The sequence below is a fragment of the Macaca nemestrina genome, chromosome 13, assembly GCF_043159975.1.
Source record: "Macaca nemestrina isolate mMacNem1 chromosome 13, mMacNem.hap1, whole genome shotgun sequence".
NCBI classification, from domain to species: Eukaryota; Metazoa; Chordata; class Mammalia; order Primates; family Cercopithecidae; genus Macaca; species Macaca nemestrina.
Window position 1 is genome coordinate 54,937,178 of NC_092137.1, and position 24,148 is coordinate 54,961,325.

General features: G+C 43.5%; 1 protein-coding gene across 6 annotated transcripts in view; it reads left to right on the forward strand.

Annotated features, from left to right (window-relative positions):
* Positions 1-24,148, forward strand: part of LOC105465041 (spectrin beta, non-erythrocytic 1) — a 213,751-nt gene that overhangs the window by 157,477 nt on the left and 32,126 nt on the right. For all 6 annotated transcript variants that reach the window (XM_011713237.3, XM_011713234.3, XM_071076693.1 and 3 more), the window contains 14 exons: positions 2,018-2,109; positions 3,405-3,485; positions 3,874-3,989; positions 7,191-7,303; positions 8,085-8,272; positions 9,264-9,381; positions 10,593-10,751; positions 11,721-12,023; positions 13,868-14,021; positions 14,707-15,577; positions 15,665-15,802; positions 16,639-17,395; positions 18,325-18,527; positions 23,439-23,529. In XM_011713237.3, the coding sequence (XP_011711539.1) occupies positions 2,018-2,109; positions 3,405-3,485; positions 3,874-3,989; positions 7,191-7,303; positions 8,085-8,272; positions 9,264-9,381; positions 10,593-10,751; positions 11,721-12,023; positions 13,868-14,021; positions 14,707-15,577; positions 15,665-15,802; positions 16,639-17,395; positions 18,325-18,527; positions 23,439-23,529 (3,384 nt within the window). The remainder of the gene's footprint in view (positions 1-2,017; positions 2,110-3,404; positions 3,486-3,873; positions 3,990-7,190; positions 7,304-8,084; positions 8,273-9,263; positions 9,382-10,592; positions 10,752-11,720; positions 12,024-13,867; positions 14,022-14,706; positions 15,578-15,664; positions 15,803-16,638; positions 17,396-18,324; positions 18,528-23,438; positions 23,530-24,148) is intronic.

Here is a 24,148-nt window from a genome sequence, read left to right on the forward strand (position 1 = left end):
GACATGACTCAGCTTTCTTCAGCAGCTTTATTAAAACATTACCTATTCTACAAAAATAATATGATTATGAATCAGCCAAGGCCCAGTTATAGATATCTAGCATATCCACAAGGATACTTGAGCTATCCTTGTAGATACATAGGGTGAAGCTTCCCTGTGTATCTACAAGGGTCTCTCCTTCCCCCAGCTCCTGAATATACGGTTTTACAAGTTCCCAGTGTGTGTGTGCGTGTGCTCTCACTGCTACCAGGATATGGCCTGACCTGTATGTGCATAGAGGTGTCCATTAAATACTGATGATGACACCGATTTTTATAATGCTGCCCCTTTAAAAGAGAGTAAAAGGGCCAGATACAAAGTGGCTCATGCCCGTAATCCCGGCACTTTGGGAGGCCAAGGCGGGTGGATCACTTCAGGTCAGGAGTTTGATACCAACCTGGCCAACATGATGATACCCTGCCTCTACTAAAAATACAAAAATTAGCCAGGTGTGGTGGCACGCACCTATAATCCCAGTTACTTGGGTAGCTGAGGCAGGAGAATCACTTGAATCTGGGAGGCGGAGATTGCAGTGAGCCAAGATCACACCACTGCTCTCCAGCCTGGGCTGCAGAGACTGTCTCCAAAAAAAAAAAGTAAAAGGTGGTGAGAAACTGGAGTGGAAGTCTCTGAGTTTGCCTAGTTTAAATAGGGAGCTGTCTTCATTTCAGAAGGGTAGACTTCGTTTCCATATGGACAAATCTGGAAGCTGATACCCTTCTTCACACAGAAGCATAAGAAAGCCAATGAGTTACTATGTGAAGTTGCAGCCTGACTTTCCTGGTGAGCCCGTCTCTCACCCCTTGAGTGAGGGTTCTTCTTCCACATTCCCTTTCTGCACTTGAGCTAATGATCCTAATATTAGAGACTGGGGTTTATGCAAACTCAGGCTTCACCTTAACACAATTAAAAATAGAGAATTTTTTAAAAATGTAGTTGTTTCAATTCCCAAGTGTTTTTCCTAGTTGAAAGTTTGTAACTTTTTAGTCCTGTATTTGTATATTTTGTCTTCATTCTCTCTCTTTCAAAAAGAATTCTGGGAAGTGTTTGTAGATTGAATGGAGTGAAGGTTGTAGGGAGCATGACAAAGCAGAGAAGCTTAAAATGGCTACAGCTGGAGGTGATGAATGGACTCCTGGCCAGCACCATCCACTCCTGACTCCATTCCACATTTTACTGTACAAGAGGAAACCTTCATATAGTAGACAAAAGTGTATTTGGAGCATTTGTCTAAAATTACGTAGCTGGCAGTTGGCGCCTAATCTAAGAACTAACATTCATGGACCCTTATGAGCTCTGCACTTCATTATATCATTTAAGTGCATAACACTGCTGTGAAATTAGCCACTGTCATTATTTCCATTCCTCAGATGGGGAAGCTGGGGAACCTGCCCAAGGGCACATGGTAGGTGATGGAGCCTGGATTCACATACAGGCAGTCTGACTTTGGTGCCAGCTGACCAGGCTTTGTTTATAATGTTGCAAATATGCTGCCTCTGAGCGGCTTATGAATGCACACCATGGAAGCACAGCGCTTAAGCACACACTTGCTGTAATGGTTTGGAAATGGTGCACACAGTGCCCTCATCAATGAAGGCTGCATCTAATGTGAAAAATGTTTACTTACGAAAAACCGAACTCAGTATTTTTCTGGGGATCTGATGAGATTCCAGATACACTGTGTGAACCGCTGTGCTTGCTTCTCACTGGAAAGATGGGCTGTCTCAGGGGTAAAAATGACCTCTGATAGGTGCTGGGAAGTCCCTACAGCCTTCTGTCTATGCGACGTAGAAAACCTAGTTCTGGTTGTGTTTCTGGTTGTGCTTCTGAAGGAAGCAGTTTTCATTCACAGGGTAGATCGTCTGCAGGACAAGGCTTTGATCTCGTTTATTCTTTATGTATAGGCAGACCTGTTCTTCAGTGGCTCTTTGAGACAGCTGACCCATCTATTTGTCTAATATTTCTTTGTAAATCTTAGATCCAGGATATCAGTGTAGAAACTGAAGACAACAAAGAGAAGAAATCTGCCAAGGATGCATTGCTGTTGTGGTGCCAGATGAAGACAGCTGGGTGAGTGTGAACGCAGAGGGTATTGGGGCTGCTGCTTCCAGGACTGAATTCCACTGCAGTCATCACTTAGAAGGTGTTGACAGGTATCTTTTCCACTGCTTCCACTGGGAAGTCTTGTTAACACATAAGCAGTTGATATGACTTTTCAGTTAGCTCTCGGAATGGAAGGAGTTCTAATTTATATTTTAGACCTGTCATGTCTTCATAATCAGTTTCCTTCTCTTTATTAAGGAAGCTCCAAAGAGCATTATATTTTGAATTTGAAAACCCCTGGAAGCATGTTTAGGAATCATATCCATGATATTTTAAGAGTACAGTTGTAGGTTTTCTTCATCCTTTAATTTCTGTTTTGGGGAGCTTTCTTTGCACAGTAAACATTAGCATAACCTTTTAATATTATCTGTGTCAGTTTCCTTTGATTTTTTCATTGAAATTTCATTGAAGCTGTTTTTAGAGAACCGCACCTTTTTTGTTGCTCACTACTGTTAGGACTCAATTGATGCTAAACCTTCGAGTTCTTAGCAAATTGGTTTAAGGTTCTACGTACTTACTGAGACCCAATTTTAGGTTAATTAGATTTACTGTCAGAACTTCTTTAGGTATAGACGTAACTCTAATGAACATGAATTCAGAATATGAAAATCAGAACTCTGTCCATTATGAGAGCTAGCTGAAAAGTGATCATGTCTATAAAGAGCTTATGGCCTAATAAAAGGTTCAAGTCAGGTATGAACCTTTAATCAGCCACTGATATAAAGTTATTAATAGTCAATATAGTATCGAATAGCTGTTTCATTATGGGTAGGTTTCAAACATAAATTTTTCAGGGATTTTTCATCCAATTAAGTGGCATATGGAAGAAAGAAAGCTGAGTGTCACATGAACAGGTAGTCCCACCACTTCTTGTCCCAAAGTAACGTGTGACAGGGGACTGCAGGTCCTGGTGTCTTTGTAGGTACAGTAGAAAGCCAGTGGAAGCAGAGGCCTCACAGATGTCTAGGTTGTCGTCACTTTTTCCTAAGTAAGAGTAGTGTTTTAAATCTACAACACAGTTCACATGTTTTGTGAGATTGAATTACCAAGCAGGAAAAACCACATGGATGCATGTTTTATTTTTATTTTATGGCAAGCTGGAGTTGATGGGATTTTTGTTCTGACTTGATTGTCCTTAGTGATATTCACTGCTTTAGGTTTTACAATGCTTATGGACTTATTTATTAACAAAGCACTTGGCAAAAGTATAAACCTCCATGTGGTAATTGTGTTGCTTTTCCCTTCTGCTTTGTCCTTGGCAGGTACCCCAATGTCAACATTCACAATTTCACCACTAGCTGGAGGGACGGCATGGCCTTCAATGCACTGATACACAAACACCGGTAAGTCCATACAAATCATCCTAGCAATTGTGGGGCAAAAGGTTGCTGTCCGTCCATAGCAGGTTTGGGTAACTTTCCCATATCCGTTGCCTTAACTGTTGCACCATGGTGGAAATTCCTACATTCCATGTGAGGAAAATATGGGAGAATATGTAAATTCTTCCACACAAAATAAACAGGTTCACCCTTAATCTTTCTTTTTTCTTAATAAACTTTGAAGTGTTTATTCAAAAATCAGGTTTCATTGTTTGATGATTCCATAATAGTATATTTTAGAGTTTTACTCCACTAAGTGGTGATTTTAACCTTTTTGGAGTAACAGTCATGTTTCATTGGTCATATTTCTTTTCAAGCCATGATTTTTGTTGTGTTCCACTGTTCTGCACAGGCCTGACCTGATAGATTTTGACAAACTAAAGAAATCCAACGCACACTACAACCTGCAGAATGCATTTAATCTGGCAGAGCAGCACCTCGGCCTCACTAAACTATTGGACCCCGAAGGTAGGGACTCAAGGGATAACAGGTGGGATTTGTAGCATCTGTACTATCCAGGTGTTAATGTAAAATCTGTTTTGTGTCAGCATGTTTCATTTGTATGGCATACTTTGGGAATTATCAAAGGAAGAGCTTAGTTTTGGTTATGGGAATTTTTTGAGGATTTGTGGAAAGGATGACACTCAAAAAAGGCCTTGAAAGATGAATACGATTTAAACAGAGTCTGAAGGAGAGTGTGTGCAGGCAGAGCTACTAGCATGAGCAAAGGTGCAGAACCAGGAGAGAGGAAGGTGTGTTTGAGGACTAACAATTCAATGGGAATGGTGGTTAGGGTAGTAGTGTGGATAGGATCCCCACAGGGGCAACAGGCAACAGGGAGTCATTGAAGGTTCTTAGCTGCTGTGCTCGAAGTAGAAAAGTAGAAAACCTGGCATAGGCTCTCAATGAATGCTTGTTGGCTGACATTTATCTGAAGGTGGCAAGCAGGTTGGATGGGGATGGGTGGAGATTGGAGGCAGGGGCCTTGTTACGAGGCTGTGCTTTGCTTGTGAGCAAGTAAGAGTTTAAATGAGGAAGGCGTATTTGTGAAAGGGGAATGGGGGTGGAAGGAGCAGCAGTCACAGTCCTTTCTTACAGATTCATCCCATTCTCTGCATGGAACTAATCCCTCTTTACTCTGTGAGTCCCTGTGTAACTTGGAGCTGACCTGTGTGGAGCAGTCCCCCAGGTTGTATCTCCCTTACTTAACAAAATCCTAATTCTGGGTTTCATTTCAACGTGAGCTCTCATAGGAACTTTTTCTAATTTTGAGAAGCATTTAAAATTTCAGGATTTGTTTGTAGTGCTGAAGATTTATAGATCCTCTCAGCTGTGAACAAATATTAGAGAGGAAAAAAACCGTGTGTATGTGAGTGAAAGTTTAAAGTTCTTTTAAATATAGAACAGGAAGTTTAACTCCCCAAAGGCAGATCAAGGTCATGAGGCCTCCAGGCAGGCTTCTTGCTATTTTCCAATGCATCAGATTCGCTGATATGTTGGTTACAGGAAGTTGAGATAAAATTATCTTTGTACTAATCCATTAAATGATTTCTCAATATAAACAGAAAACTAAAATTCCTTGGGTTTCAATAAATCTTCGTGCTTAACCCCTATCTTACTATGGGAAGGAAATTTTCCTTACCCCATGTTCTTTGTGCTTTGATAAAGAACCTTTTTTTTTTTTCTCCCTATTACAGTGACAACATTTTTTAATAACTTGCTCATAAGTTAATCTTTCTAATCACCGCCCAGTATGAAAAGGGGGATTGATGTTCCCCAGATCACAAAACAAGGAGCTAAAACTGGCAGCTGATTTCACTTTTGTCCTGTGGTTTGATCTTGATTATTAGTTGTCCGGGACCCCAAAGAGCATCAGTTAAAATCTACTTGTAGACAAGTTAAATAAAAAGTTTTGCCTTCTCACTTCTTTGAGTTTTGTTGACATTTTGTGTTGATTAAATTGGATACTTACACTGGCATTTTTTTCTAGCTGTCCTCCAGTTCACTCTCCTTTGTGCATACTTTGATGGGTTGAGCAGACACAGGGGCCCTGGGGTAGGGAACAGTAGCTATGATTCTGGCCCTCACCGCCACTGGCTGCCTAAGTGACCCTGGGCAGGGAGCGTGCCAGCAGTGCGTCCTAATGTTCTCTTGTTTAAATTAAGAGAAACAATTTTGCTCCATACAAGGCTGTCAGGGGTGGCAATAGGAATGGGGGTGTATGTATGAATGTATATTGAAAAAGAGCCTGATGATATCTGTTAAGAGCTGTCCTGTGTGTTCTTTTCACAACCTATCCCAAGTTGAGTGCTTTACTCAATATTGCCAAACTTCAAAGACTTGCTATTTTCAGTTGTTTGTTCCTTCTCTCAGTACCTATTTATTGACCACCTGCTTTGTGCAGGACAGCACAGCAGGAATGTGGGAGGTGGAGTGGCTTGCCAGGACAGTCTTCTACCCTTGACAAGGACTGAATTTTGTAAGGCAAACAAAACATGCATAAAAAACCATAACCTGGCAAAAAGTGGACTATGCATCCATACGAAGTCCCAAGGGAATAGAGGAGGGAGACAATAATGTCAGCTGTAGGGATCATAAATGGTTGTATTGGGTGGTAACTTCTGAAATGGACCTTGATGGATAGTAAGAAAGTTACGGGATCAGAAAGGCCATTTCAGACAAAGGGAAATCATGAGTAAAGGAAGTCATGTTGGAAATTATGTGATATGTATAAGGAATGGTGAATGGTCAAGTTTGATTCAGAGATACAGTGCAGTGGCTCACATCTGTAATTTCACCTACTTAGGAGGCTGAGGTGGGAGGATTGCTTGAGCCCAGGAGTTTGAGGCTGCAGTGAACTGTAATCATGTCACTGCATTCTAGCCTGGGTAACAGAGTGAGACCCTGTCTCAAAAAAATTTAATAAGGAATACAGTAGCTGAGAGGTAGGACGCTATAGAATTTAGGAATGTCTAGAACTCAATGCTTGACACTTAAATGAAGCGTGGTGAATATTTGAGAAATTGATGGAAAAAAGGGAAGGAAAGTTATAGCCAGATTCTAGAGGACTGAAGCGCTTATACTTTATTCTTCATACTGAGTAATTTTGAGCTAGGAGGAACTGTTCACAGCTGTGCTTCTGGAAGATCAATCTGGGTGCACTATGTGTAAGGAAATTAAGTAGTAGGGAAAGCTGGTGGAGGGAGCCATTGTTTTAGGGCTGGTTATGTGATAGGATGGGTCTGAACCATGAGTCACAATAAGGATTCCACAAATAAGGGTCATCCCAACTCAGACTCAGTGACTAGCTGCTGGATACTGGTAACAAGAAGATAAAGATATCTAAAGACTGAGTGACGTGGGGCGGTGCTGGTCCTGTAGGAAGAAATAAGAACTCAGGCAGAGCAAACCCAGTATTATGGTAGGGCAGGGAGAGGAACTGTGTGTCTGTGGAAGGCATTTCATGAATATTCACGTAATAGGGAATCGGTGAGATGGTTTCACCCTCATTATCCTCGTAATTAATGCACTGATGGCAGAATGCTCAAGTACAAACATGAAGACCCTGCACCATTCCGTGTTGTCCAGCAGTCGTTACATTCATTCCTGCTGCCTGGGTGGGGCACAGTAGCATGCAGTACACTGAATAAAGTCTTCTCTGGGTTACAGACATCAGCGTGGACCACCCTGATGAGAAGTCCATAATCACTTACGTGGTGACTTATTACCACTACTTCTCTAAGATGAAGGCTTTGGCTGTTGAAGGAAAACGAATTGGAAAGGTGAGCTCATGCCAGTTTTGTGAGTTGTGAAACATAATTAAGGTTCATTGAGCCCTCATTCTCCCATGCACTCATAAAATTTGCCAATAGCAATTTGTAGTGGGCTCTCCGGATGGTAGGGAAATCAGCGGAAGCCTCTTCATCCTGAAGGGTAACAAGAGGTGGGAGAGATGGCCACCATATTTAGGAAAGGATTTGGGGGCTAACTCAAACCCAGAAACATCCTTCTCCTCAACCTCTCCAGGAAACTGGGTATTGGAAATCTGATCGAGTTGGCTAATGTCATGGGTGTGACATCCTACTTACCACAGTTGAAAAAGTCCTAGCATCATGCTTTTTACTTCTCATTTGGCGATGTTCACCTACCATGTTTTCAAAACACCTCAGACCAGATGACATTGTCCTCTCAATGCAGTGAAGTAAAAAAGTAATGGGCATTTATGGGACAGGATCAAGCTAAATAGAGCCCTTTTTGTTTCTCTAGGGATTTCAGATGTTAGGCTACAGAAATCATTCAGAATCTCTTTGCTTGGGGGTTGGGAAGTTACAAAACCAATTACAGTTAGGCTGTCATTGCTCACAAATAATCAGTCTAGGTGCCTCTTAGCAGATGGTTCCTTGAGTTAAAATGCTTGTGCCCAGGTGCGGCCGAACTGTTTCAGAGCCGGCCAAACTGTTTCAAAGCCGGTCATTTAGTGTGTGTGCACTCGTATAGGGTTGCAATCGTATTTAACTTATGGAGCGACATGATCTTTTTAATTTTTCTATCCCTTGTTTACAGGTGCTTGATAATGCTATTGAAACAGAAAAAATGATTGAAAAGTATGAATCACTTGCCTCTGACCTTCTGGAATGGATTGAACAAACCATCATCATTCTGAACAATCGCAAATTTGCCAATTCACTGGTCGGGGTTCAACAGCAGCTTCAGGCATTCAACACTTACCGCACTGTGGAGAAACCACCCAAGTAAGATGCAGATTATAGTGTGTGATCATTAATATGGAAAGACACATCACTGTAGCCAGCCAACCCTGTGTTCTGATTTCTGTAATCTCATCTCTTAACTGAATGCCTCTCAGTAGCATGTCCTACTCCTTTTCATCTGATTCTGTGTTGCTGAGATTTATGATAGATCATGCTCTCTCTGAGCCCTTCCCAATAGAAATGTACCACTGACATACAGGATATATGAGAATTCTAAGAAATGGTACGAGTCCTCAACCCCTTATCCAAAACCATTGTGCCCAGTGTGTTTCAGGATTCCATAATTTTGGGATTTTAAAAAAACAGCACAGCTCATATGTTGTATATTACAAGACCCCAGATGGGACTAAGGCAGTAGCCCATAAGCCCAGTAAGTATCTGTAGCAAAATGTGTAAATATTCACATTGCATTAAAGACAATAAATAATTTCATAACAGTTCAGATCAAGTTTTGCAACCCCAAAAAAGTTTGATTTTTTTCATATCTTTTTTAAGTTCATAATTGTTGAATAAGGATTGTAGACCTTATCTGTTGCTTACCATAGTTCCAAAGTCATTTTTTTCTTTTCTGAAAACGGTTGCATATACCTTGGTAAGGTCTCTGAAACCCATTGAAAATTACATTAGGTAGACATTTGAAATAATCTGTGTTGAGTGCATTCAGCTACACTGAATGAATGAAGTCAGTCCGTTGTCCAGGATTTAGGGTTTAAAGCTTGACTGAAGTGAATACAAAGATTATTGCATGCCCTTGACACCCTCAAATATAAATGTCAGCAACAACAAACAACTATGAAAAAATTCCACAGTTTGGTATGTTTCAAGGTTTGTAACAGCCAGTGAGCAACCTCCTGATGTCTCTTTGACATACATTTCACGTAAGTCAGACCAGAGTTAAATGATTTTTAAAATGCATGACTGTGGGAAATTTTTTTTTCTCCAGTAACAAATGAATGTTTTCCCCTGCGTTTAGATTTACTGAGAAGGGGAACTTGGAAGTGCTGCTCTTCACCATTCAGAGCAAGATGAGGGCCAACAACCAGAAGGTCTACATGCCCCGGGAGGGGAAGCTCATCTCTGACATCAACAAGGTAAAGTGGATCTGGACTCTGCATGGGCCCTGACCTCCTGGAGGCTTCAGGTTCTATCAGTATGTTTCGACTGCTAAGAGGACAAGAGACTGGAAGGGGCTGTCCCCACCTGCTGAATTGACAATTGGCAGCTGGTGCTCAGGTGTGGCAAAGGACCAAGCAAACAATGGTGCCGGGCTAGGCTGCTGGAGGCTTCAGGGGGTAATGTTAGATTTCATCAAACCAGCTTTGGCGCAGGCTATACACCTTGCTACTCAGATACATATCACTTTACTTCTCATCTGAGGCAATTGTTTGAAACAAATTACAGAAAGGAGAATTGAAATTTCACGTGTTTGGAATCATAGTGGTTGTGGGGCTTAGGATGTTGGCTTCTTCCATTAGAGAAGCTGTCAAATAAGCAATTTTAATCATCATGCCTGTTATGCCTGCAGTTATAGAAATTCACAGCAGGCATTATTTCCAACTAGAAAGAAATTTGAAAATTCTAGAACTCTGGTCACTTGTACACAACTACATTCCTTTTTGCTGCTCATTAAAAAAAATTTTTTTTAATGGGAGACAGGGTCTCGCTGTAGCTCAGGCTAGTCTTGAACTCCTGGCCTCAAACAATCCTCCCACCTCAGCTTTCAAAGTGCTGGAATTACAGGCATGAGTCACTGCATCTGACCCCACTTAGATTCCTTTGAGTGGAATGTTCGATCTTTTTTTTTTTTATGTGAAGAAATACGTTTCATAGGAATGAATTTAATATGGACAGTGGGTCAGGATTTTGAAAGAAATTTCAGATGTGTAAATTTTTTTAAAGTGGCTCAGGGTGGAATGAATGAGAAATTCATATGAATTCTTAGAAAAATCATGTATCTTTTTTATATGATCAAAGCTATTTAAGATAATTTATTTCCTCTTAAAGTAAGAGATTTATGATTTACTTATATTGCTTCATATCTGCAGTTTTGTTTTCCAAGTACAACACAGAATCTTTAGATTTAGATGACGGAAGAGCGTTCCCATGAGGATACACTGAGAGAAAAACCCATTTTTTTCCTCAAGGCTTGAGAGTCAATGATGGTGGGAATGGGATTTCCCATTCAAGTTGTCGGGTCTTTTTGAGAAATACTAGCTGTTGACTGTAGCCACGGAAGTTTCCTTGAACACTACAGGAAACTGTTTGTGTTTGTGTGTGTGTGTGTGTATTTTCATTTTTGTAGGCCTGGGAAAGACTGGAAAAAGCGGAACACGAAAGAGAACTGGCTTTGCGGAATGAGCTCATAAGACAGGAGAAACTGGAACAGCTCGCCCGCAGATTTGATCGCAAGGCAGCTATGAGGGAGACTTGGCTGAGTGAAAACCAGCGTCTGGTGTCTCAGGTTCTGCTCTTGACATTATTAAAAAGACTGTTCCTGGGGTAATCTAGAAACACAGACATATGCCAGGGGCATAGGGCCAGAGGACAGCTGCTTATCGACATTCGTTATTCTGGAGGAACTGTCAGGTCACCTTGGCTACTTCCCATGAAGAGGATGTTTATAATTTCTATATATATATTTCTATTTATCTAACTTTTCATAGATGTGGAAGCAGCTCAAGCAGAGTTTGTTTAGAGCCATTGAGTGTGTGTGAACTGTTCACATTTATAAGTTCTAACAGTTTCTCTCTTTAATCTTTGACCAACTAATCCTTCGAGGCAGTTAGACTGATTGTGAAATAAGCAAAACTGGCTTGCTTTTCCACCTGACTTGATATAAGCTATCACCTGCTCTAGCTTTTCAGTCAGGTACTAGATATGAGCTGGGCCCCTCTGCAAAATGAGCAGTTACTAGTTTGCTTTGAGGAGGGCATCTAAGCTCAAGGCAGAGACCAGTGAGGTGGGGGACTCAGGAGTCAGATTTAGATTTGAGACCACCAGGGATTAATATGTGCTCAATATTTCATGTCTGTTCTGTTTCCTTTGGCAGGGGGGTGACGGGCAGGGGGCAGGAATGTTTTGTTTTTGTTTTGTTTTGTTTTGTTTTGAGGCGGAGTTTCACTCTTGTCATTTAGGCTGGAGTGCAGTGGTGCCATCTCAGCTCACTGCAACCTCTGCTTGCCGGGTTCAAGCGGTTTTCCTGCCTCAGCCTACCAAGTAGCTGGGATTACAGGCACGTGCCACCACGCTCAGCTAATTTTTGTATTTTTAGTAGAGACAGGGTTTCACAGTGTTGGCCAGGCCAGTTTCGAACTCCTGACCTCAGGTGATCTGCCCACCTCAGCCTCCCAAAGTGCTGGGATTACAGGCGTGAGCCACCGTGCCTGGGTGGATTTTTTATTTTCCTTCTTTTCATTCCGTTTCTCTGTAGGACAACTTTGGGTTTGACCTTCCCGCAGTTGAGGCCGCCACAAAAAAGCACGAGGCCATTGAGACAGACATTGCCGCATACGAGGAGCGTGTGCAGGCTGTGGTAGCCGTGGCCAGGGAGCTCGAGGCTGAGAATTACCACGACATCAAGCGCATCACAGCGAGGAAGGACAATGTCATCCGACTCTGGGAATACCTACTGGAACTGCTCAGGGCCCGGAGACAGCGGCTCGAGATGAACCTGGGGCTGCAGAAGATATTCCAGGAAATGCTCTACATTATGGACTGGATGGACGAAATGAAGGTAAAACCTGACTGAAAGGAAGGAGGACAGAGCTGATCCAACCAGCGCTCTCTTCACTGGGACTCATTCACTAAACCCGTACATACAGCTGTGTGCCTTGTCTAACTGCCCACCTGTACAGCTAGAGAGGAGCCACATCACCCATGGGAAGATTGCTAGCTCAGGAATTAAATGAGACATGAAGTGTGAAGAAGTTCAGTAGCTAGAGCTCTGTTTCTGTGATTTATGTCTAACGTAGATATATTCCAGTGTAGGGAATCAATCACATTGTGGTTTTCTTTATTTTTAATTTTTCGGGGTTAAACTAACTTGCCATTTTCATTGATCTTTGAGTGAGTGGTACTACTTTGGGCAGGGGTCCCAGAGAGGTGGTATGGGGAGAAGGAAGGAGTGGTAGGTGCCGTGGACAGAGGAGAGGTCGGGAACCAGGCAGCCAGAGTTCTGATGGTGAGTGCCTGAGTTGCCTAATCCTCTTTGAGCCCTCTTTCTTGGTCTTTAAATGGAGATCGTACTTACTATCTACCTCATCCAGTTATTGCAAGGATGGAATGCAGTAGTATGTGCACAGATCATAGGATGGAACTGGATGGCAGTGGCTGCTCGTGCCATTTATTGACTGCTCTCAGCATAGAGTTCCAACCTTTCCCCCTTCCCAGGAAGAGACCTGCTATCATGCCATGGCCCTGTACCTGTTCCTGTCCTCCGATGCAGGCCATGGAATGCTCAGCCATGTCAAGCAGTTCTCCAGCTGGAAGGGCTTTAGCCTTGTAGATAGAAGAAAATAGGTCAGTTTTCAGACAGTCCCATGAAGCCTCCTTTGTCTCAGCACAATGCGCTCCCAAGCTTGACCTTACGCAAGAGATTCCCTTCCCAGGATATAAGCTGTCATCTGTTGCCTACCTCTTGGACTGTTCCTGGCAGAGGGGCAAGGGCACCTGATACCATCAGTTTTCCCTCCTATTGGTCCAGATTTATGATTTTTTTAGGTCTTGTCTCTCTTGACCTCTCAAAATAGAAATGTTCTTAAAATGTAGCAGAGAGGGACTTTTCATTTTGTAAATCATGATGCACATTGTAACTCAGTTGGTCCAGAGACTTCTCAGAAGTAAGAGTGAAGTAGAAATCCCATCTGACAAGGATGTAGAATGAGGCCCCCAAATTTGGCTGGTTGATGGAAGAAACAAGAAAATATCAGTTGGTTCAAACTTAAACCCTAGAAGTTGCTTGGGGTCTACTAAGCAAGACAGCCACCTGACCCTGCTCTCCTTATTGGTTTAAAGATGTGGCTTACAAGCTTTTCAAGTAGATTCTTCTCCCATTGATTGTGTAAGTATAGTAGAGGCATATCAATAAGCTCTTAACCGAGGAAAAATATTCACTTACAGGCTCAGCAACTTCTAAAAGATTTCTTTCAACTTGAAGTGACCAAGTCTATCATCTTTATTTATTTGTTTATTTTTAAGTAGTTGTTGCAGCGGTTTCTTCTTGAAGTTTCAGTTTATATTTTGGAATCTTTCATACAGCACCCCTGCCCACCCTCCCCACTCCCACCCCTGCTGGCCCTCACCACCTTTTTCTTCTATTCTGCACTTTTTAGTGTAGATTTGACTTGCTTATTCCAAGGTTGGTGATCGTTAGTTTGTGATAGCTCTCCTGACTCAGGCCTTCAGGTTTGATTTGTTTTGTTCTGGTTTGTTGACCATCATCTTCCCCTGAAGGTGTGGGGTCCGTAGCAGACTAGAGGGAAGGCACAGCTTCATTGCTGGCTGTTTGTCTAAAGATTATGTCATGCTGAAGTCAAGGCTATAGTCACAGATGTCCTTTTGATTGCTTCTTGTGCACAGGTGCTAGTATTGTCTCAAGACTATGGCAAACACTTACTTGGTGTGGAAGACCTGTTACAGAAGCACACCCTGGTTGAAGCAGACATTGGCATCCAGGCAGAGCGGGTGAGAGGTGTCAATGCCTCTGCCCAGAAGTTCGCAACAGACGGGGAAGGTAAGGATGGCCCATTCCAAGCATTACCTCCAGATCACCAGAGATTCATATTTATAGAAACACAATGGGGCTTTTGAAGTTACTCTGCCACTATACATTCCTGGTGGGTTTGTCATGGGAGCATGAGATACAGTGGAGTGGCCTTCTGAACACTAATTCTGTCTTGTTTTTCTGGAATTCATATGTCCTTTCCTTAAATAAGCAAATGCTGCTTGGCTTTGAGTGGCTTGGTGTTTGGCAGTGAGACTTTTGCCTGACCTCACTCTTTCTGGCCATGCACCGACACCCTGGTGTGGCTGCTCCAGCGGCTCCTGGTTTTCACAGCTGGTTGCACATATCTCTGTTTGGAGGATGTTTAGAATGATTTGGTTTTGCTTCGTATATTTCTAGAAACAATTATATGCAATTGCCTTTTTCTTATGATTCAAGTGCTTTCTTGCAGGAGGATGATCACTTGGTCTGCGGTTGTGCCAAAAAAAAAAAAAAAAATTTTATCATTGCCCTCACTCCTGTTCTAGTCAAGATATTAGAAGGTGCTCCATTGCCTTATCACATGGCCCTGCATTTAGATTAGCAGTGAGCTGGTAATCATAAGTACACGGGGTGTAGCTCACTGCCTGTCGGTGAGCCTGCACCCATGCTGAGCTCCATCACACACCTACATTCCTTCCTTGATGTTAAACAGGTTACAAGCCCTGCGACCCCCAGGTGATCCGAGACCGCGTGGCCCACATGGAGTTCTGTTATCAAGAGCTTTGCCAGCTGGCGGCTGAGCGCAGGGCCCGTCTGGAAGAGTCCCGCCGCCTCTGGAAGTTCTTCTGGGAGATGGCAGAAGAGGAAGGCTGGATACGGGAGAAGGAGAAGATCCTGTCCTCAGACGATTACGGGAAAGACCTGACCAGCGTCATGCGCCTGCTTAGCAAGCACCGGGCGTTTGAGGACGAGATGAGCGGCCGCAGTGGCCACTTCGAGCAGGCCATCAAGGAAGGCGAAGACATGATCGCGGAGGAGCACTTCGGGTCGGAGAAGATCCGTGAGAGGATCATTTACATCCGGGAGCAGTGGGCCAACCTAGAGCAGCTCTCAGCCATTCGGAAGAAGCGCCTGGAGGAGGCCTCCCTGCTACACCAGTTCCAGGCAGATGCTGACGACATTGATGCCTGGATGCTGGACATCCTCAAGATTGTCTCCAGCAGCGATGTGGGCCACGATGAATATTCCACACAGTCTCTGGTCAAGAAACACAAGGACGTGGCGGAAGAGATTGCCAATTATAGGCCCACCCTTGACACGCTGCACGAGCAAGCCAGCGCCCTCCCCCAGGAGCATGCCGAGTCTCCAGACGTGAGGGGCAGGCTGTCGGGCATCGAGGAGCGATATAAGGAGGTGGCAGAGCTGACGCGGCTGCGGAAGCAGGCACTCCAGGACACCCTGGCCCTGTACAAGATGTTCAGTGAGGCCGACGCCTGTGAGCTCTGGATCGACGAAAAGGAGCAGTGGCTCAACAACATGCAGATCCCAGAGAAGCTGGAGGATCTGGAGGTCATCCAGCACAGGTGAGCGGGGCACTGCCAGTCACTGGCCTGTTCCTTGTGACCACTAGTGGCCCAGGAGGTGACCACCCTGTCAAATTGCCGTTTCAGATTTGAGAGCCTAGAACCAGAAATGAACAACCAGGCTTCCCGGGTCGCAGTGGTGAACCAGATTGCACGCCAGCTGATGCACAGTGGCAACCCAAGTGAGAAGGAAATCAAAGCCCAGCAGGACAAACTCAACACGAGGTGAGCACGCAGCCAGCAGCCTTCCAGCCTCCCACGTGTGGGGCTGGGGAGGGTGAGGTCACTCACTGAGCCTTGCTGTTGGGAATTTCCCACATGGGGTCATTGACATTGCAACACGATGTCGTGGCATTGGCACCTGCGTTTTGACATGTCCTTGTTCTGTAAGAAGTGTCTCTCAGGGCAACATCGTTGGTTGCAGGAGGATGATCTGAGCCAGCCCAGCACCTGCCCCTCTGCACACCAAAGTTAGGGCCTTGGTGTGACCTGTGTCCAGTGTAGAAGGTATTAAGATGACACCTGTGCTATCCATTTTAAAGTAACTTTAGGAACAGGACTCTAGCATGTTCAACACTTAATTTGCCATTGGAAAAGTCCTGATTGTCAGGGCAGACCTTTGTTCCGGTCTTATCTTTTTGTTGAGTAAACATGTTTGAGTAGGTTGTGGCATCTGGCCCCAGTTTTGAAGGTTACCATCAGTCTTAGAGTCTTAGATTTGGAAAACATTCATTAGGTGGAGTTCAGAGATGTGTAAAATGTGTGTTGCAGACATGAATTAATTGACTCTGGGAATGGATGTGTTGTAATTGCTCACATTGGAGCTCTGTAACACATTCCTGTTTGTGACAGGCTTTTTCCAGATTACATTGCATCCCTGAGCCATTTCCATTATATATGGTGTTCGTAGTCTGAGTGAGATAATTTTCCAAAAAGCATGTACTCAAAGCAAAGATGGAGAAAACAGATAAGCAGCATTAACCCCATTACTGTTCCTTTTGCAATCCAGCCATGGTCGGTCTTCCCTTTTTCACACTCGCTCTCTGCCCCTGCACTTACAGGTGGAGCCAGTTCAGAGAACTGGTTGACAGGAAGAAGGATGCCCTCCTGTCTGCCCTGAGCATCCAGAACTACCACCTCGAGTGCAACGAAACCAAATCCTGGATTCGGGAAAAGACCAAGGTCATCGAGTCCACCCAGGACCTGGGCAATGACCTGGCTGGCGTCATGGCCCTGCAGCGCAAGCTGACTGGCATGGAGCGGGACTTGGTGGCCATTGAGGCAAAGCTGAGTGACCTGCAGAAGGAGGCAGAGAAGCTGGAGTCCGAGCACCCTGACCAGGCCCAGGCCATCCTGTCTCGGCTGGCCGAGATCAGCGACGTGTGGGAGGAGATGAAGACCACCCTGAAAAACCGAGAGGCCTCCCTGGGAGAGGCCAGCAAGCTGCAGCAGTTCCTACGGGACTTGGACGACTTCCAGTCCTGGCTCTCTAGGACCCAGACAGCAATCGCCTCGGAGGACATGCCAAACACCCTGACCGAGGCCGAGAAGCTGCTCACACAGCATGAGAACATCAAGAACGAGATTGACAACTATGAGGAGGACTACCAGAAGATGAGGGACATGGGCGAGATGGTCACCCAGGGGCAGACCGATGCCCAGTACATGTTTCTGCGGCAGCGACTACAGGCCCTGGACACTGGATGGAACGAGCTGCACAAGATGTGGGAGAACAGACAAAATCTCCTTTCCCAGTCACATGCCTACCAGCAGTTCCTCAGAGACACGAAGCAAGCGGAAGCCTTTCTTAACAACCAGGTAAGATTTGTTCCTGCCTTTGCTTCCTTTCCATGAAAGCAGCCCTGGCTGCCTTTTGAAATGTTTTGGCTGGGGCAGCTGATTTAACCCACACCTGTATGGAATTATATGGATAATTTAGAGACAGATGTTTTTCCCAATACTCTTGAGGCACTGAAATCCATCACATTGTAGGGGACAGGAATTGAAGATTGCCATAGGAGCTGCTTTGCCTTACAAAGTACTATTTGATTTCAACTGCCATTTAGGACATAGTGTGTCCTCATAATTGAGGTATTGATCCCATTTAAAAGATACAGTGAGGGCCAGGCATGATGACTCACTCCTGTAATCCCAGCTTTTGGGGAGGCAGGGGCAGGAGAATCACTTGAGCCCAGGAGGTCAAGGCTGAAGTGAGCTGTGATTGTGCCACTGCACTGCAGCCTGGGTAGCAGGATGAGACCCTGTCTCTTTAAAAAAAAAAGTACAGTGAAGGTTTTTTTTTTCTTGAGACCAATCTGTCTTATTGCTCTAAAAGGGTCAGGGACTTCACCTGAGGACACAAGGCAGCGATTAGAGAAATAAAAACAGCTGAGGATAGTCACCAACTTCAGGGCTGCTATTGTCTCAAAGAGAGGGTATGAAGGGTACATTACTGTTGCCTTGACGGGCACGTGAGAGAACCCTTGAGGCTGATGCACAAAGCTTTGGTTCCTTTCCTTAGTCACTTTGGAAAAAAAATTTAGAGCATTTAAACCCTGAGGAAATTCAGTGAGTTACAGTGTCCCACTGGGTTTTTTTACCTCCTAATTTTTAATTTGATGTGATTTAATTATTTCATGTAAGTGTAATGAAGAAAGTGTTGTGAAGTATGTTGCATGGAAATGTAGAACACAGGAAAATGAGATCCTTCATTGATCCTTTATGACTTGTTTCTCTTTTTAAATAAGGAGTATGTTCTGGCTCACACTGAAATGCCTACCACCTTGGAAGGAGCTGAAGCAGCAATTAAAAAGCAAGAGGACTTCATGACCACCATGGACGCCAATGAGGAGAAGATCAACGCTGTGGTGGAGACTGGCCGGAGGCTGGTGAGCGATGGGAACATCAATTCAGATCGCATCCAGGAGAAGGTGGACTCTATTGACGACAGGTACAGTTTTCTGAGGTTCTTAAGGGAGACTTGCACGTTGGGGCTCTCAAACTTCTGAATCATTGGCCAGAAGCCCTTGGGAGTGTGGGCATAAATTTCCCAGTGGGCGGAATATAGGTGCCCAGCAGAATTTCATCTACCCAAACAGAAAATTAGTGAGCCGTGCATGACTGCCTGAGAATGTGGTTCTGGTGAGACATGTACAGGTGTCCACAAAAGGAAAGAAAGCCTGAGAAGCCAAGCTAATTCTTAACCAAGGACCTGTAAGAGCTGCAATGCTGCGTCGCATTCAGGTGTAAGCCATGCCCTTTGAGGATTGACACGTGCTTGTGTCACCTGATAGGACCCCTGACGCCAGGTATTCCCAGCCAAGCCCATGTTCCCCTTCATCCATGAGAAAGAAACCTGTCAGCAGAGTGGGAAGGGAGGGTGAAGCTGTTGTTCTGAGGACCTGGCAAAGCCACAAAGGAACATAATCTGGACTTTTTTAGAAAATTGGCTTGGATAGTGCTGTAATAGGATCTTTTTCATGATGAGAGGTAAATAAGAGCAAAGGTTATTTTCCTCTTCTGCCAGGGCATCTCCAGGATTGGATACACTTTATTCATTTCTTGTTTAAAATTATTTATTTATTTACTTGTGTGTGTGTGTCTGTGTGTCTGAAAGATTTCCTGCCTGGCTGGAGGCCAGTGGACTCCATTTGACCCTAACTCTTTGACTCACCCCTTACTCTTGCCTTGCCCTGGTTACTTAAGTTGGAGGTTGGGGCAGATCAGGAGTTGGATGCACTAGCACAGGCCAGTCTGGACCAGCCACTGGATCAGTCACTAGCCTCTGTTCCAGTTTGGGTTGAATTTAACGGCTTGCTGTGAGACTGATATCATCAAAAAACAAGCTCTTCCTCTGTGCCTCTCTCCTGGCCTTCAGGTGTATTGGAAAGGAAAAATACTCCTTTGCTTACCACATCCAAGAGGGTTTCCTCGGACCCCTGGTCAAGTTGACTTAAAATAAGATGGGTGGAGAGGGGATGACTCTGTTTCCAGTAAAGATTGAGCTCCTGTCTTTAGCACTTCTAATCTTTTTTCTGAGCTGATACCCAGCCTGAACCGTATGTTCTCTAGGGTGGTGTTGTGGAATAGAGCATAACTTATATTACTTATAATTTTGTATCTGTTGCTTTTAAAACAGCTGCAAAAAAGAAAAATAAATCCACCAAATCCTCCTTAAATGAGTGTGAGAAACAGTGATTGGGCAAAGCGTTCTTAACCTAGAGGAAAAAAACTTCCTTTTTTTGTAATACTAACTCTGAGTATTTTGTAAATAAGGTATCCTGTGTACTTCCATGTTAGATGCACACAGCTGGTTTCCTGCAGGCGGGCTTGGCTGTTAGGGACATGTGCATTCAGGCAGGCGTGCAGCTGTCTTGGTGCTTCCTTGGTTTCTTTTTATGTCCCCAGTGCTGCAACAGTACAAAGCTGTTGGAAGCAGATGATGCTGTCAAGACTCCTGGATATGAGAAAACGTTTCAGCAGCAGCAGTCCTCAGTTGTGGCTTAACCTTCCTTTTGCCCTTGACCAAGATCCCAGGCTCCTGCTGTTCCAGAGCTTCCTTAGGATTCCTCAGTTTTAAAAAAGAAATGTAAAAATGACCCTGTATTATCAATAAGCATAATAAAGATGGAAGGAGGGAGCTTCCAGATGAGCTGCCATCGGGAGAACTACATTTTCTTATTTTTCTCCACTGATGTTAACTGAACTCTGATTTCACTTTAATATCCCCAGAGGCCCACAGAACTGAAACTGACCCTAGAGGGTACTTGTCTGTTATGAAAACACACACATTTGTGAGTTCCAGGTGTTGTAGGAGCACAAGCTAAGTAAACATCTAAACCTTCAGATCTAATCCCCGCTCCTCGAAACATCCTGACACTGGTGAAGCGATTCTCCTAGAATGTAAAGTCATTATAATGTGCTTACGTTCAGGAAATCTCCTGAGCTGTTGAAATGAAAGAGTACCAGAACAAAGACACTGACTCTAACAGATGTGGGTAGGGCATGAGTGGCCTTCAGAGTGCCTGTGAGTGGGGAGAGACTGTCCTCAGCCTGCCCTAGCGGATGTGAATAGGGAGGGAGGGAGCTCCTGGCCAAAAGGGAAATTCCAGCCACAGCACAGTTCATGGGGAGCAAGGAACAGTATCTAGCTTCATAAAGCAAGATCCTCTCTCACACCGGAAAACAGGCTTAAAAATTACCCAGTTGTTTCACTCAGGCACCTGGGGTTCTTGACTATTCACAGAAACCAGAACACCCACATCTGCTTCATATGATAAGGGAGCTGTTTTGAGTCTTCTGTCGGGGAGAGAAAGTGAGAGATGGAAAAGCACTCTTAGTTCTGTGGAAGCTACAGCCTAGTTTTAGAAGGTCCTTCTCAGGCCCTTGCCTATAATTGAATCCAAGATCCAACGTGGAATTTCCTGAGTTTTACTTCCCGTGAATGATGTCCGTTGCACTAGTAAACCATTAAGCCACACTCACTTCTTTTAAGTGTTTTCTGAGTCAGCGGCAGTCCCAGATGCCTGCGTGGCTGTGTTTCACACCACACAAAGGCCGTTGTCACACCTGCGCATAGATCGGCGTCATTTGGACATGCAATTCTAAATCCTTGCCTCCTTCTTCCCATTTTGATGGTCCCACTGTAAAAGAAAGGCTGCCCGGGCAGGTATCTGCTGGATATGCGTGAGAGTTGATTATATAAGAAACACATTCAGGATTCTGTCTGGTTGTATTTCTCCCTTAATGAACCTTTCCAGACAGTGTTTGAAGTTGCGTTCATTTCTATTATTTCCGTGAGAGGCGAGGATGTGTGTCCTGTTGTTAATTTCCAGTATCTGGGATTCTTCCCTGCCACTGTAGGACTTAAATGAGATGCCATGCCGAAGGAAATGGAATCCTTTATCCCTTTGACTAGGGGCAGAACTCCTGCATTTGTCACTAACTCCAACTCATATTACCTCCTTTCTAAAGATTTGCGTTCTTGAACTCCCCTAGAAATAGAATTGGAATTTGAGGGAAGGGAATTTCCTTTTGACATTCCTAACCCATCCACATTCTTAGATGACTAATTCTTTTTAGCCCAAATTCACTAACAGTCTTTTATTTTTTTTAATTTAATTTTGGTCTCTGATGATAGATGCAATGACATAAAATGTCTCTGGCCTTTATTATTTTTTGTTGTTATAAAAGCAGTAAATGTCTAACATTTTCAAGGGGAGAACTACTGCCCTTAATCCCATCTGTAGCATATGCCATTTGAGTGTTTGGTTTCTAAGCCATGCCTTGGAGTTTTGTATCGTTTAATATGTATAAACTCTTTTCATTTAGCATTATAGTATAACTATTTTTCTATGTTTGCATTTTGCCTATGTGGGATAAGCATATTAAAATCTCTTTTCCTGGAACTCCTTTCAACTTAAAAAAATTAAAAAGGCATTATTTCTATCTAACATATGCCTAATATTTTTATTTATAATAATTGTATATAATACTGTAATTTACATAGTATAATGATATATGATGTTATAACATGTAAATATGTATAATTTCTACTGTTCTGTAGCCACTGGTACCTGCAGGAGCTATAGGGGCAGAGGGCTTTTTCTTTTGGTTCTCCAGGCAGACAACGGCTATGACACTGCATTGTCCGCGGCCACTGAGGGCCTGTGTGGTGCATGCATCTCTACTCTAACATCTTTCTTTCTCCTGGGGAAGTTTCTTCGGACACCAGTCAGCAGCACGTGTTCACCACGCTGCTTTTACTCAGCGTGGTGGAGAATCCAAGGCTGTGTGTTCTTCCTCATCCCTGCCTCAGGGTTTGGCGGATGGAGGAGAGACCTTGTGCAGGCACAGGCAGTGAGAAATTGCTCTAAGAATCAGAATGGAAACCCAGCTGTCCTCAGTTGCACTCTGCCTTTATCCGTCTTAATACCCTGAATATAGACTGGCTTTCTTGCTTAGGCAACTCAGGAATATCAAGGAAGTGTATGTGTGGCAGTGCTTCTGAATCCTCAGTGGGTCCTCCCCTATTGGAAGTAAAGCCCTCCCCTGTTGTAGTGGAGCCACTGGAAGACAATCCTTTGCTAGGCATTCACGCTGCTCTTTCTCAGTTTCCAGTCTCTAAGCCACTGGATGCATGAAGGAAGTTTGCCAAAGAATGCTGTCACCTTCACAGCAGATGGGGAAGGAACCAAGTAGGGAGTGAGCACCCCCTTTACCTTAGCGTTTACCAAATTCAGCAGCTCTTTCCAATTCTTGCAAGTTATTTATTTAAGGTTTTGTGTTTTAACTTCTTTGAGCTTTAATTACCCTTAGCAATTGATTAAAAGTGGGATTGAGTTAGTATATAGTCTTATAGGTCTAAAAATTTTCATTCCTTTTTGTTTTATTTTTGGTGAGTTTTTTTCAAGATGAGAAACTGTTTATCAGGAAACATTTGTTTAAAGCCAGTTACATGATTATATATATTTTCTTAGCCTTGTATGTGTCACCCAGTTATAAGCTTCTTCAAAATAAGTTTCCAGTTCTCCCCCGGTGCCTAAAATAAGGACTTGTACATAGCGTGTGCTCATATTTTTTTCTCAACACCAGATTAGGAGGCACCAGATTGTATAGATCATTTGACAGTATGTTCGGCCTGTTGTGTAGTTTGGGCAGGTGTTTGGGTCTCTCTGGGACCGTGGCTTACTACTTTGGAGGATGCTAAAATCTCTTTATCTTGTCTCTTCACATTATTGAGAACTACAAGCGAACTCTTTTTAGCGTAGTTAGAAATTCAGGAAAGAAATTGATTTGTATTCTGTATTTCAAGATTCTCTACTTTCTTCTTTAAAAATTATTTTTGTTGCCATTCTAATAGACATAGGAAGAATCGTGAGACAGCCAGTGAACTTTTGATGAGGTTGAAGGACAACAGAGATCTACAGAAATTCCTGCAAGATTGTCAAGAGGTATGTTGCTTTTTAATCCCTCCATTCCTGGGTTCCAGTAATAGCAATTGCCAACCAGCATTTAGCACAAGAGCCTTTTGAATTATAAAATTAATGAAACCAGAAATCCATAGCACCCATTTGACTCGCAGGCAGGGATATGTGGCACTTCGTCAGTTCTCCAGCCTACAAGTTACAGCTTAATTAGATCATTATAATCTAGAATATTATATTAATAGTATAGTACTGCACTGTTCATTACAGTAGCCACCAGCCACAATGTCTTTATGGTTGGTTGGCTATTTCATTTTAAATTAACTATAATTAAATAAAACTAAGAGTGTAGTTCTTCCATCTCTAGCTATATTTTAGTGCTCAGTAGCCAGCTGTGACTAGTGGCTACCATGTTAGACAACACAAATATAGAACATTTCTATGGTCAAAGGAAGTTCTATTGGATATGGATGTCCTAGAATATTGTGCAACCTAAAAGCATTTAGTGGCATGTTTTCACTCTTTAAAGCAATGTACATTTCAATGGTGTGGAAGGAAAGAACTAAAGGGAACTGAAACTGGCTACCAAGTAAGAAGTGGAGATTTTAAAAATACAAATTAGTTTCTTATTCACTTAAGACCTTCA